Source organism: Eschrichtius robustus, chromosome 18 (assembly GCF_028021215.1).
Source record: "Eschrichtius robustus isolate mEscRob2 chromosome 18, mEscRob2.pri, whole genome shotgun sequence".
Classification (NCBI taxonomy): domain Eukaryota; kingdom Metazoa; phylum Chordata; class Mammalia; order Artiodactyla; family Eschrichtiidae; genus Eschrichtius; species Eschrichtius robustus.
Window position 1 is genome coordinate 76564063 of NC_090841.1, and position 15010 is coordinate 76579072.

Consider the following 15010-nt stretch of genomic DNA (forward strand, 5'->3'; position numbering starts at 1 on the left):
TTTCATTTTCCAATGCTCAAAGATAAATAAGATGCTCACCGTTTAAATTTTCGTTCAGGAAAATAACACAAGTATGTATTTAATTTTTTTATCCGTACCATAATTTCCACTGTAACAAAACCCTCCAATTCACAGAAGGATCGCCTGTAACGAGCTGACGCTGGAATAGATATCTTCATTGGTAAGTCAGACTTTAAGCATGTGATGGGCAGAGATCATCGTTTTCTTTTCCCAGGTTCACAGAGACTAGTTAATCTCTGGCATGGAATTAAAAACAAAAATCAAGCACCTACCTCAAAACAAAACAAAACAAAAAATCGAGGTCTTTATTTATGAAAGTGATCCAAACATCTCCTCCCTCAAAACTTTGCAAAAAAAAAAAAATCATGCCATGAATGTCATAGCTAGCTGAGGCAAAAGTCGGGGGGGCTGGAAAAGGAGGGCTGGGATGCCGAGATGTGCAGTGGGAAAGTGGCTGGGGAGTGAATCCCGGAGGCCAACCTTTGTCATGCTGGCCTGACCACGCACCCCCATCATCCAAACGGGGATTTCATAACCCTCGGAGGCAAGAGACGGTGCAAGCTTCTTTCCCAAGTGTAATTTGTTTGCGCCTGTACTGTCTTGTTCCAAACCATGCTCTTAGCAAGAGTCTACAAAGGAAGGTGGAACTCTCATTATTCATAGGTGAGGCCCCAGAAAGAAAACTGGCTTTCCTATAGAAAGAGCTGTTTCTCGGCTGCTTTAGACCTAAGTGTGGACACCCCTGTGCTCATCCACCTGAGTGGGAGCCCTGCAGGGAGGAAAAGCATGTGGACATCATACAGAAAGAAACGGACTGGCGTTTTAAGAACCTGAAGAAATGGACTTAAGTTCTTCGCGTGGTATTACAATCGAGCGCTCAGGAACATCTTTTCCATCAACGCTACTCATCCCTTTCATTTCCATCAACACTTTTTTTTTTTAACTTCAAAGAATCTTGCCTATTTAGACAGACCATTCACCCATGTTTTATGGGTGAATGACACCTCTCCTTTTGGTGGGGAAAACAGCCCTGAAAGAAAGTACAAGTACCAAGGGGATGTGATGTCTGCTCTCCAGGTTGGAGTGTGACCCCAGGACTGAGCCTGTCCTGTTCCCCGCTGGACCCCGGGAACCCCACCCCAGTGCCTTGCGTCAAACGGGTGTTTGTGGAATCATAGAAGGAGCGCTTTCATAAGTAAGGTTTAAAAAAGAGACGAGACTCTAGTTCTCTCTTGGTATAAGCAGAGATCCCCCTTGCCAGGCAAGCATAATCTACCAACACAATTTATACGGCTGTGCACTAGCCCTTCACAGCGAGCTACCCGGCCGCCTTCTGGACACTTCCTTCTTCCTGGTTCCAGAGAGGGTCAGGGACGGGTCTTCTGTGGGCGGGTGACAGCAGCCCTTCCCCTGGACCTCTCCTGGCTCTGCCACAGCCCAGAGAGCAGGGGCAGGAGACAGAAGAAAGAAAGCAGCTCCGCAAGTCAGGTCTGCGCTGTGAACGTCAAAAAGGAGGAAAACCCGGACTGGGAGACTGACTCCTACACAGATCGTCCCCAAACTGCATAAAGCAGGAAAAAAGATGTGAATGGTGCGCCACTGTAACTTTGGGGACAATACATTTCCTGCTCAGTCGCCACAAGCAGCCTGGAACGAGCCTGACCAAAAAACAAACACAACGTTAAACACCCTGAGTTATTCAGGCTGCTACTGAACTCAGGGAGGGGAACTGGACCTGAGGAGGTAAGAGGATGCCCGAGGCCCTCAGCTCTGAAAGGAAGGAGGATCTGGTGGTGTGAGACCCCTGAGGGCTGCAGGTGAACAGACCTAAGCCCCGGGGGGATGCAACCAGCGGCTGCTCAGGAGTCAAGAGCACCCCGGGCCCACCTATCCTCCCCGCCCTGCTTCCTGAAACAAACTGCTCCAAACTCGCAGAACATCAAAAGCCAGATGGGCTACACTGAATGAATCCACAGGCAGGGAGCCAGAAGCCCAGTTTGCTGTAGAAATAGGCCTGGACTTGATTTGAGTCTTCTCAGCTCTGACAAGCTGGAAGCTGGCACAGATCCCCAAATCCAAAATAAAATGGCATTTAATTGTGACTGGACTCTAAAAAAGATGTCATACTATCTCCTTAGCTTGACACACGCGTGGCATCGAACCTCATGGAACTCTCCTCCGAAACCTGACCCTGTCTTCTCCCAGCAAAGAAACAATCAGATGTTTCCATTTTTAAAAGGAAAATGTTAAGGGTCAAAGGAATAACATGCAATAAATGCATTAATATGATAGACTTTCATAACTATCTAGTTTCCACCGGGTAGAACCTCGTTATCAAAGATTCAAAGGATCCATTTAGAATCGCATGCCCATCATAGGAAAGATTATAAATCAAGGTGGACAAGGGAAGAATTATACGCAAAACCTTCTTTTAATCCACCTCGTATGTACTGCTTTGAGCAAACACAGGCTTCATTTAATTAAGTGATTTCTAATCACTCCATGCCACAGCATAAGAAAGAGAGCTGGAGAATTACGAGGAAGGATCCCGGAAACAGCATACTCAGGTTCAAATACAGACGGTACCCACTTATTAGCTATATGACTTTGGGCAAGATAATGAACCAGTCTCTGCCTTGGTTTCCCCATTGGGGATCATGAAAGTATCTCCCTCAGATGGTTATTATGAAGGTTTAATGAGTCAGTATTTGTGCAGCAGTTGGAACAGCCACTGGTCCCTAGTATGTGCTCTATACCACCGCTGTTAAATGAAACAAACCGTGTCCACCAGGTAAGGAGGTTTCTTAATAAGAAACAGCATGTGACATTAATGCAGAAAGGCTACACTGGTCATCCCTATGGGTTGCCTTCGTGTATTCATTGAACAACCCAAGCCCTTACTGTACCCTGCACATAAAGGGGATGCAGCCCAGGCCCTCCCCCGTCCACGGTGGAGAAGCTGAATGAATTCAGGGTTACAAATGTTACAACAAAGCATCAGCGTAGGAAGCAGAGGAGAGAGCATCTAATTTGGCAGCTGAAGGGAAATAAAAAGGTGCCTCTTGTAGCAGAGAGGTCTGCAAGAATGAGTGAAGTCTGGCAGCTAAACAAGGTTCCATATAACATCGGGGGCTTGAAAAGGCACAGGTGCCACGGCATAATCTTTACTAGCATTTTATTTATTCTGCATTTGTATGTAGAAGGCAAACTGAACCAGAGACAGGCACACAGTAGATGCTCAATTAACTTTCAACAGCAAGAGGTGACATTTATTGGTTCGTTGTGCTAAGTCCAGAGCTAAGGTCTTTAAAATCCTGACCACAGTTTTATTGCTTTTCTTCAGTCCTGTTAAGATTACTGTCCCCATTTTAGAGACGGGACAAGTGAGAGACACGGAGGATTCTGCTCCCAAAGTTACACAGCTAAAAAAATGACAAACCTGGGAGTAGGCTCATACAGCCAGATTCCAAGGCACGTCCTCTTCACTAAACTAAAATAGCACTGGCCCGGCTCGCTCTGCCTCAATTGAACTGCCTGACCTTTTTCCATTATCAGCACAGACCTTCTGAAAACCAAAAGGTACTGCTAATTCTCATGAGGATAAGGCGGCTGAAATCGCTGGCGTAGCTCTCCCACAGGGTCTATTTGTTCATCTGTGGGAATCTGTCTTTGAGCTCTGCTCAGACGTAGGAAACAATGTAGATGATTACAGAAGTACAGTGTAGATACTCGCCTCCCGTACCTGAAATGTGTTTCTTTGACTTGCTTACTGTGGTTTTTGTTTCGGAGCTCTCCCTGGACCGCTGTCTCTCCTGCCTCAGTTTCCCCTCCCCCGGGAGGAACTCCGTTCCCCACCTTCCTCCGTTCTCACGGCCACACACCACGGCACAGAACGTGTTTCCTGCACCAGGGAGTCCCCCTACTCCCTTAGGATTTAAGCCTCTTGAGGGTAGAGATCGCTCTTCACTGTATTCTCAGAGCTTAGTGTAACAGAGGTCACAGTTCATAAATGCTTGTCCAACAAATCAACGAATTATCTACCGTCAACAATCAACCAAGCAAGAACGGAAGCCGAGAGTAGGGAGGCAAGGGCCACGGATTTCTTCAGGAATCCACAACAGCCTTTAAGAGGATGATGATCTAATCTTGAGTCGTTACCCAAAAAAAGTTGTTACCCAAGAAAATGTGATCCAGGGCAACAGTTCTCAAGGTGTGGTCTCAGAGCAGCATCAGCTGAGAGCCTGTTAGAAATGTGAATTTCAAGTCCCACCCAGACCTCAGGAATCTGGATCTCTTGGGGGCGGGCGGCAAGCCGGTTTTAACAAGTGATTCTGATGCCCTAAAGTTCTAGAGCCGCGGGGCTGGAGGTAGATCTCCAGTAGCAGGTGATTTGTTAATGGGAGCGGCCAGAAACAGACATCTGGGCTGTGTCTGCTCTTCCGAGTAATACTCATTGGATGCCAGTGCTCGCCGGCAGAGACCGACGACATGAAAGCCTTCTGGAGCCTGCCTCTTAGGGATAGGCAGGGTGGTGAAGGGGATTAAGACCTGCATATGAATCATGACCGAGCCATGTACCATGTTCCTCCAATGCCCTCGGTATTTAACTAAAGTGCCGTGGGATTACAGAGAAAAGATTTAAAGAAGTTATGTTTGATCTACACCATAAAGAGAGAGCAGTCATTTCAGGGAAATCGTAAACTTTAAGGACAGTCCCTTCTCATGAAGATCCATTTTCCCATAGACAAAGGGGGATGCAGGGCTTAGGAGAGCCTGTTTTTATCTAAAATGTACCCCAAATATAGTTCTGGTAAGCTAAGTGAAAACTGGCATTTTCTAACTTCTTCTGCAGGTAGGTGCATTCTGAGCGGGACTTGGACGTAACTGGCTCAGCCCCACTCACTCATCAGACAGTTCTCATTCAGGACAAATGTTTCAGACCAGAGTGAGCCACCTTCACAGGGGGAAAAAGCAAGGACCGAGATTCAGAAGCATTTCAGCAGGTGGTGGTGTCACGCTGGACCTTGGGTTCCTCAGCTGGAACACAAGAGGCTGGAGTGAGGCTGGAAGGTGGCATTTCAGACACGGGCTCTGCAGGTCAGAGCTTCTGATGTGCACAGGGGTATGTGGGTAGCACTCCTCACTACTCTGGCGGGATACGGGAGTCATCAGTATGTGAAAAGCACAGAGTAATGCCTCAGAGGCAAGAGAGACGTAACTAGCAAGTACTGGTAGAAGGATCCAAGGACCGTAATTAAAATTGGATGCAACCAAACGTGAATTGAGAAAATGAACTGGATTGTTTAAGAGTTTCATATAGAAAACATGAAGAAAATGAAGTTTTCAAAGCACGGTTCACGCATAGCCTTCTGAATGCTTGCCCACCACTGAGCAGTTAGAACATTTACCTACCCATGCTCTCGAGAATGGAAACAGCAAACTATTGACACTTCACTACTGCCAATTTTTTCTTCATATTTTGTTTGTAGGATTACTAAGAGCAGAAACAACTTGTTTTCCTTCAATGGTGCTTTCTCCTACTATGGTTTTTCATTTGAAACCAGCACGTCTGTGTCCAAAACCACAAAATGCTTTGGACTAGAATTACATATTTGATATCTATACATGAAAAGGGAAATAAAGAGCCTCTGCTGATTCTCTGCAGGAGCCACAGAAACTGGTGCACCTGGCGTTCAGTGTGCATGGAAAACATTTCATAATTTATCGCCTACTCTTTTCACTGGGTCGCTGGATCCAACCATCCTTATCCCTAATGCTCCTGCAATAGGTTCTTGCAGGTAGAACGCAAAGCTACGTGTTGGACGCTGGTTTGTAAACAAGTGGCGGGACTTTCCTATATCATTTCTTTAATCACTTTAACCCTGTTCCTAATAGAAAGCTGGAGGCCAGGGCAATTCAGCCCCTCCTTTTGTCCTTTGCCTACCATAAATATGCACCAGTCTGCATCTGAAAGGCGGAAGGAGGCCGCAAGCTTGCTGGACATTTATCATGCTCTGTTCCCTGCTAACAAGCAAATACTTTGGCTGAATGGACCATTAGCAATCATTGTCAGATGTAGAATGCAAGGTGCTGGGATGTGACCAGCTTGTAAATTAGGGAGTGTCCGTTCTCTTTGATGAATCTGGACAAATGCACTGGATCTTTTGATACGTTTTCTGAATTAAATTAGAAAGGAAGGTAAAGTAGCTGGCACTGGGTAGGGCAGGTCTCTGTGCAATGCTTTAAATGTTTTAAAATGGTGAAAGCGACACAGTAATGACCAGAAAAACAGGCAACAAATGCAATAAATCCATAGCTCCAAACAGTTGAGTCAGCTCTCTGAGAATTAGGAACAAAATCCACGAAATGGGTCTGAAATAGAATATTTAGGATTTAGTGAAGATCTTCAGACATAGAATGTGTTCCTCTAGAAAGTCCCCATGTTGCTGTTCAGAGACGAGCCCTGAATCCCCTCCATCCACGCCAGCAAGACAGACACTTGGGGTGTTTGTAAGCTTTCAGTATTGTCAGCGTCTTAAGAGTTCAGACTTTCCTAAAGAAATGCTGGGACTTTTCTAAGGCCCCAAATAGGGGGCAATAAAGCACAAATCTCCTTTCCGGCTTGACGCAACTGCAATGCCACTCTGCCCGGAACCCAATGACAGCTTCAATGGCTGATTTTGGGTAACGACTAAAATGGAAAGTGTGGATGGCCAAAACAAAAGCCCAGCTTATTTACAAGGTTGTTCAGGACAGAGGGCAATAAGATTCAACAGCCTGGCGAGCTTCTGCTGTTTTTAACTTTCAAGCTGGCAGCACTCACACTTTTATAATCCTATCGTTTACACGAAGGGGGCCTGTCCCATTCAGCTCAACTCACAGGAGTGAAACACCATCTCCATAGGGCCCGTTGGTTTGGGCATATTGGATTACTACCGATTTGAATGAAAACTCAATTCCCCCTGTTATTTGTTTTATTATGTTTTTTTCCAGGGTGGGAGAGACAAAACTCATAGAGGAGAGCTCTCTGGCAGAGGGAGGGGGACAACGTATAACGTTTACCTCGGCTTCTCCGGGGCTGAAAGATGGCTGAAATCAAAAGGTCTGTGTTTTCTTTTCGGATCCCTCTGGGCCTACCTAGCCCCTCTGGGCTCTGTTCCTTCCCAGCAGGTCCCTGCCCGGAGCCCGAAGAGATGAAGGCGAGCACCGCCAACTGCAGCTAATCCTACAGAACGGCCGCCACTGTCAGGCCAGGAGCTAAAAAGGAAAACCTTGCAGGCCTGAACTAACTGCAGTGATCTGAAGTTTTAATCAGCCCCCAATCTCAATCTCTGGAAAAGGCAGTCAATGGAATCTACCTTTGCCATATTATCCGCCACCAATGAGCAAGAACTGAGCATCTTTTCTTCCCGGCTTCAACCATCCCGGGCCACAAGTGGGGCTTTCATACTTTCTAATCCGAGTTTCCAAGTCTGTGTGGCTCACACATAATAGCCAACAGCCTGGAGCAAGGGCCTTCCTTTCTACACCCTTTTCAGAGACATGTCATTGCCCACATCCAGCTAATCTATATGTTGCCATGGCTTCACCCTTTATCTGCCTTTACATCTTATGAACTGCATGGATTTACCACATTATTTTTATCTGAAAGACAGAAAATGGTGGTTTTATTGCCATACAATCAGATTACCGCTGCTAGTTTCTCTATGCCTTTTTACCATACTTCAATCAAAAGGGATCAGTTTCTTTATACTCTGCCCTTGATTTACATTACATCTGTAAAGACCCAGTCTGGGTTGTAATCCCCTTATTAACTATGACCAGGGTTGATTTGCCTAAAAATAAAAGCAAATTGTGTCAGACCCTTTCACTTTGTTTTTGATTCGGAACTACAAAATGGATTACTAAAGAAATCTTCAGAGTTCACACGGCTCGTATAGTACTGAATTTAAAATGAGAATTAAACAAGTCAAACAGGAGAGCCATGTCCACGGTTTACATTTTCCATCATGGGAGAAGGGCTGAATTGCTTATGTCTTTGTATTCTTTGGCTTTAGAGGGACAATGAAGCCACAGGAGTTTTTCCAAGCTGCTCGGAACCCTGTCCCATACCCTACCCTTCCCTCTTTGCTTTTCTTCTACCCTTCTCCCAGCCTCATTCTAATTCCTCCCCTAAAAAAAAAAAAAAAAAAAAAAAAAAAAAACCTGGGGTGGAGGGGAGCTCTTCCCTGAAAGAACTAATTCCCGACTAGAAGCTTCTGGTTCTATGGGTTCTGCATATTTTAACCAAAATATTTTAAACAGTTGAACACTCCTGTTTAAGGCTCTACTCCACCACACAAAGGGCGAGCTCATAAGCAAATCTATGTAGATATATGATAGATGACCTGAAAAACAGGCTCTTTAGGTCAGCAGCCAGCGAAGGCGGAGATTGGGTGGGCCCGAGTACCATTTCAATGATTATTTTCCTTACAAGAGCCCTTCTTTTTGTCTAATTTGCAGTGGGAGAGTTTAAGAATAAAGTTTTCATGAAATGCTCAAGAAATGTCCTTCTTAGATTTTTTTTTTTTTCTTTTCTGACGAGGGTCTCCAGTCTGTATTTCCTTCCCCCGCCACTCCTATTCCTGTGACGCGTCACTGCAGTCATGCTGGGATCTCAAATCATTTCCCATTAGGTGACCTCGCTGGGAACCGTTGCCAGATGGTGGGTGTCACCCTCAACCTCCCTGGCGCTACCTGAAGCATTTCAGTGCAAGGCCAGGTAGCCATGCCCCTCTGCGGGTAATTATCACGCTGACCCACCGACCAAAGGATTCCTCTCTGTAAATTTCCAGATAAGAGGTTTTACCGATAATTATTCTAAACATACCGTTTACTCTCCAGCTGACTCTGTATGGAGAAACCATGCCCATCGGCAGTTCTCAGCTGGTCTGGGGCTTGATAGCTAAGCTACCTGTCTCCCTGCTTCAGCCTGGGAGTCAGGGACACTTCGGAATGCTGGAGTCATTTGCATTTCTTTGCATCCTGGGACAAATGTCAAGAGCTGCGCTTTGTGAAAGATTTAGAAGCAAGTGCTTGACAGAATCATCTTAACCTCCAGCTCCCGTTTCTGAGGCTCGAAGCTGTAATTGCCGAGGTTACAAAGTACAGTCCCTGGACACACGATTCCCAAATAAATTCTGTCCTCGTCTGAAAAGACGGCTCCCAAACATGTTGTGCGACCTCGCGGCAGTCCTGTCTTTGTGCTCTCCCCGCTCAGTCGTCCCGCGGAACAGCGACAGTCCATTACCTACAGTTTATCATCCTGACAAAATGTGAGGAATGTGAATGTGAAAGCACTAACAATTCCACCCCTTGGTGCTTTGGGCTTTTTTTCTCTCTATATTAAAACCGACAAGATTAACCCAAACGCGAACTGGGGAGCACAGTTCAAGGAGCTATTCAATCCGTGCTGAATGTGCATTTGTTTACCTACAAAAATAAGAATTTCAGACACAATGGAAGGCAGGCCGGCTTATATATGGTACTGAATGGACTGTTTAAACAGTACTATCCATTGTAGTTTATTTTATCAATCTCTGACAGGTCCGTATTTATTCAGAGCCTGACTGTGGTGGAGCCCACGTATTATAGGTTATCTGGATATTATCCAGCCATTCTTTTGTATCAAGGCAATCAATACCAGGAATTCACCATTATGTAGGAAAAAATGACCTGGGAAAAGCAAAACTCTTGGTTAACTAGTATATGGTGCCTAGGGAATAGCACCCCTAGACATAAGAAATGAATGCTCTGCTGAAATTTTCAACAAAGTCAGTGTAATTCACTCTAGAATACCATACCAATACTTTTTTAAAAAAGAGCCAACCATTTTATTTTGGCAAAAACATCGTGCTGGAAAAAAATTGTTCTACTGAAATGCTAAGCCAGGCTTTGCTTTTCTCTCCAGAGTTAAAAAAAAACAACAACAGAAAAACAGAAAAAAAACCAGCAAACTACACAACCTGAATGGCTACAACTGACACAACTCTTCCAGAACCTATGGGTGCAGTGATTACCGTTTCAGCACTTGGAACTTCTTCCCACTACTGCAAAAACTCTCGGGAGTGGGAGAGGCAGACAGTGTGATTAAAGTAGTTATGGAGACGGTGAATTTACAAAGGATTTTCTGGACCCTGTATCCAAACAGCTGCTGCTCGCCCCCTCTTTCCACCACCTGCTAAAAAAGCTGACCTCGGAATGAAACAAATCTAATTACTGATGGCTGCTTCATTACAAATGAATTGTTCCACAGTTCCGAGGAACTGATGGGCAACTTCAGTGCCTTTGATTACCTTCCTGCCACATCCCATTTACTGACCGAAACTTTTCCCTGGAAATAAACATGAAACTCCACCAACAAATAGGGCAACTCCTTGGCACCGGGTTTTTTGGGTTTTTTAAAAATTCATTCTCAAACTTAGAAAAGGCTCTGTCATATCATTCCTCCAGGAAGAAATCTTTCTGATCTCTCAAGCTAGCATTCAGCTGCATAACTTTGTTAAGCAGACCTTTTCCAGGGGACAAATTATCCCTTCCTCTAGGCCAGCCATTACGTGCGAATTTTAAAAGAAATTCTACTCTTGAGGGCAGAAGTAATCACGCCAACAGCAACGTCGTCTGTGCGGGGAGGGAGGCTTCTCCAAAAGCAGGCCTCCAGGAGGGTCTAAATCAGTAGCCACAGCTCAGAAAAACAGCCCGACCCTCACAGGAGGCTAGTGAGTAAATATCAGGTACTCCCCTCCCCCAGCGCACGAGGGAAAGAAGACACTGGTGTCGAAACCTTAGGCTGAAATAATGACTGCTCTACCTTTTTTTTTTTTTCTCCAAGTAGGTATTTGTGATCCTACAAACCAGATAACGTCTACTGAGCCGAACGCTTAAGGGATTAATGGGAATTTCTTTAAACAAGATAGAAATGTAAAAATTAAATCCTGTTGGGGGGCGGGGAGGGAAACCCCAAACCAGAAAGCGGCTCCCGAAGACATTCGGCGAGCGAAACCGCCAAGCGGCGCAGAGCAGGAGGCCTGGGGGGCAGAGGCGCGGCCGGCGCGGCGAGCATCGCGCAGGAAAGAGTGACCCCTGGAGGCAGAAAGCGAAGCCGGCGGCTCCCCCGGCTCCCGGCCCGGCTCCCGGCCCGGCTCCCGGCCCGGCTCCCCCAGCTCTCGGGCCGCAGCTCCCAGCCCCGCGCTTTCCCGCACCACCCGGCGCCTCACGCTGCGGTGGTGGAGCAGAGCCGTCACTGCCGCGACTTTCTCAGCAATTACGATGATCTTACACCCAGGGAAAAAAAAGAAGTACATCCAAGATCAGGCTCCAGGGAAGGAGGCTGCATTAAGTAACTTCTACACAGGAGCAGTGTTGGGAAGTGCCAACCAGCATCCTGAAAGAATCTCTGTTTCATCCCATTTACAGCGGTGACGTCTTTCGCCCTTTAATAGGGAATTCTTGCTTAACATGTTGGTGACTTTGAAACTGACCACTCTTAAGAGTGGATATAATTATTTAGCTACGATGTTATCTTTAAATCGATCCCCCATCCCTTTATTTCTAAATCCATGGCCGATTTGCTCAAATTAAGTCATTGATTTTGCTTCTGACAAAGTATGAACAGCCAATGTCTTCATACTTTCCCCAAGTTTCCCAAGGTTAAAATTCCATGATTCTGTAAAATATTTTTGACTAGGATTCGAAATGTATCCCCAGAATGAGGTAATAGGCAACCCTGAATGCACAGATGACTACGAGTCACGGCCATATGTATTTACGGATGGATCGCCTCTTCTAAATTCTAAATGAACTCTGGTTGCTCGGACTGAAAATCTCCGCAAGGCCTGGCTTTCTCCCGGCTGCACTGTTTGATAAAAGCAAGTCGGATCCAAGGATCCCATTCCCGCCCAGGCTCGCCAAGCGCGAAGGCTTCAGGAGCTGCGTCGACTGGGCAGGGCCTTAATTAAGCTTTTGCAGAAAGTGTCCCTAAAAAAATCAAGTTAGCTGTCGGGGCCACAGAATTCGGGGCCATCGGTTCAGAAGCGACGGGAGAGGCCGACCTGCAGAGGGTTCCCCGGGAGCCGCCTAAGGCCCGTCTCCCGGGCGAGGAGGAAAGGGCCCGCCGCCCGAGTTGTCCCGAGCAGGCGAGCTCCCCGCGCACCCCGCGGGCAGGCGGCGCGGCGCCGAGGCGCGCGAGCTCCGGGCGTGCCAGGGAGCACAGGCTCCCTTCTCCGCGGTGCGCTCCACTGCCCCGGCCCGCGCTCCGCCGCTCCTCGGGAGCGCAGCATCGCTGCCTCTCCGGAGCCCGCCAGCCCCTGCGTGCCGCTCAGCCTGTTGGTGGCCCGGCTTCCCGTCCTCTGGAGGAAGTGAGGGTCAGGCCTCGCCATCGGACACCTTCCCGGACGCGACACCCGAGTCAACAGAGGCTTTTTTTTTTTTTTTTTTTAAGCGCCGGGGAGCTCCCAGGGGGAAGGAGGACGAGGAGAGCGCCCCTTAGGGCCGGGGCTCCGGCTGGAAGGCCGAGCGGAGTCTCCACGAAGTAAAATGTGGTGGGGGACCCGGGGGCGCGAGGAATCGAGGGTCCAGAAACAGGCTCCGAGGCTCCGCGGCCCGACCCTTCCTCCCGCCGGGACAGCGCGACGCGGAGGACCCCGGGGCGGCGATCGAGGGGGGTCGTGGACGCGACTTACTTGGAGTTCGAGGAATTCCAATAGATGGGCTCTAAAACTATCGATCTGGAAATCGCAGTTCTGCATAAAACCATCAAAACTCCCCAGCAGTACTTCCACACGGAGTCCCTCCTCACGGCCATGGCCAAGCCGCTCCCAGCTCCGCGCACTCCTGGCGTCGGAGGAACAAGGTGCGGGCCGGGAGCCCCAAGCCTCTGGGCAGACAAGGGAGAGACTGCAGGCAGCTCCGGGGCGCGCCGAGCAGCTCCAGCGGGCGCCGAGGCCGGTGGCGCTCCCCTCGGGGCCCTCAGAGCGCGGGGCGGGAGCGCACGCGAGGGGCGCGGCGGCGCGGCGGGCTCGGGGCTCCGGGGCGCCGCGCCGGACGCAGCTCGGACAGCCGGCTCCCGTGCGGCTCCAGGGTGCCGGGCGCGGGGCGGCAGGGAGGGCGCTCGGCCGGGACACAAAGGCCAAGAGACGGCTCGGCGGAGGCGGCGGGCCGCCTCGCACTATAGATCCAGGGGGGCGGGCAGCGGCCCGAGCGCGCGGGCGCCGCTTCGGCGCGGTTCCATGTCCCGGAGCGCGGAGCGCGGTGCGCGGGCGGCGAGGGGCGTCTCCGGGCGCACAGGAGCCTCCACAGTCCTCGCGGCTCCCAGCCCGCGGAGCAGGCAGGAGGGGCTCGGTGCTCGCCGCGGGCGCCGGATGCGCGCGGGCCTTTGTGTGCGGGGAGGGCGCCGGGACCAGCTCCGTGCGCGTCTCCTCGCCCCAGCCACCGCCGCGGTCCCCGCCGAGGAGAGTCAGCTCAGCCAGCGCGCTGTCAGAGCACTATAAACGCGGGGCCCCGCCCCGCACCGCTCAGCCCATTGGCCCGCCGCTCGGCAGCCGCGAGCCGGTTGGGCAGCCGGCCGGTCCGTCAGCCGCCCCCGCCCGACATTGGGCGCCGCGAGGCGGGGCGCCGGCTGACAGGTGAGCCCCGCCCCCGGCCCCGGGCGGCGGCGCGAGCGGCGCGCGGGGGGGCCCACGAAGGAGACGGGCCTGCGCGTGCACCCGGCGACCCCCGAGCTGGTAGGGGCGGGCGAGTGGGCAACGGGACAGCCCGGGCCACCTGTCCCCGCGCCCAGCACGCGCTCTCATTGCCCGGCCAGTGTCCAAACTTCAGCAGAGGGACAACGTCGAGGGCGAAACTTTCCCTGCGGAGCGGAAGGCAGTGGGCTTCCCGTGGGTCTTCCTCCTTCACTGCAGAGCCCCCTCTGCGTAGACTGGCTCACACCCCGCTTACGCAGCCCTTCGCCGCGCCCACCAGGCCTCTCAGTGATGCGTTTCACGCCTGGTTTCAGTACCGAACGTCGGCTGGGGCCTGACCTAAGTCAGTGGGGCCGGGAGACGCAAAACGACTCCTGGGGACGCGGCGCCGGCGCGGCAGCCGACTCGCGGGGCGCGGCCGCCCGGGTCCCGCTCCCTCCGCGCCTCGCTTCCCGCGAAGGCAGCATCTCTCCCTCGAGTGCGCGGCGGCACACCCGCGCCCGCCGCGGGATCTTCTCCTTAATTAGCCTCCGGGCCGCGCTCATACCTCCCCAGAGTGACCGGGAATTTAGGGGTGACCGTGACGAATAGCGCCGAAACAGAGAGGCGGCAGGAATTCTTCCATTGGATTCCCGGCGAAGCGCCTGCCTAAGAGCCTCTGGGACGAGCGCCACCGCGCCGCCGCTTCCGCGGACCCACAGCGCCCACTAGCGGCCGGCCTGCGCGCTCTGCGGGCGAGAGCACGATTCTCGGGCCACCCGGACCCAGAGCCCGCGCAGCTAACCGTGCAGAGGGTCCGAAGGAGAGTCGGCAGAAATGACCTGACCAACAGCAGGGAGAGCTCGGCACAAATAAGGCACAGTACAAATGTAACAGTTCGCAGTTTGAAAAAAGATACGGTATGCCGTATACCTGCAACATACTTGAAAAAAATTCCTTTCTACGCCAGGGTTTCTTTAATGCTTTAAAAGCAAAGAACCGGCCAGTATTCCTACAAATTCTAGTTTTTGTTTTTAAGGCAAATTATCCACGAAGTTAAATTTAAAAGAGAAAATATATATGGTAAAAACATCTCGTTTAGATACTTATTAGTTTTCCTTTCACTCTTCTTTGTAATACCTTTTGAAGGGCTTTATGGTGAGTTAAGTATTCGTTTTTTGAACATTAAACGTAAGTTAATGTACATTTCAACTGGGAATGATACATACTTGTGAAGACTAGTTTGTTAAGACCGGAAACACCAAGGCACGCGAGGTACTGAATACATTCAT

The 15010-nt window shown here is 50.0% G+C and overlaps 1 protein-coding gene across 1 annotated transcript in view; it reads right to left on the reverse strand.

Moving 5' to 3' along the window:
• The window catches only part of EFNB2 (ephrin B2), a 46884-nt gene extending 33873 nt beyond the window's left edge, over positions 1-13011 (reverse strand). Inside the window, exon 1 of the mRNA XM_068526803.1 lies at positions 12741-13011. Within this exon, the coding sequence (XP_068382904.1) occupies positions 12741-12862 (122 nt within the window). The 5' untranslated portion in view covers positions 12863-13011. The remainder of the gene's footprint in view (positions 1-12740) is intronic.
• Positions 13012-15010: the final 1999 nt, after the last annotated feature.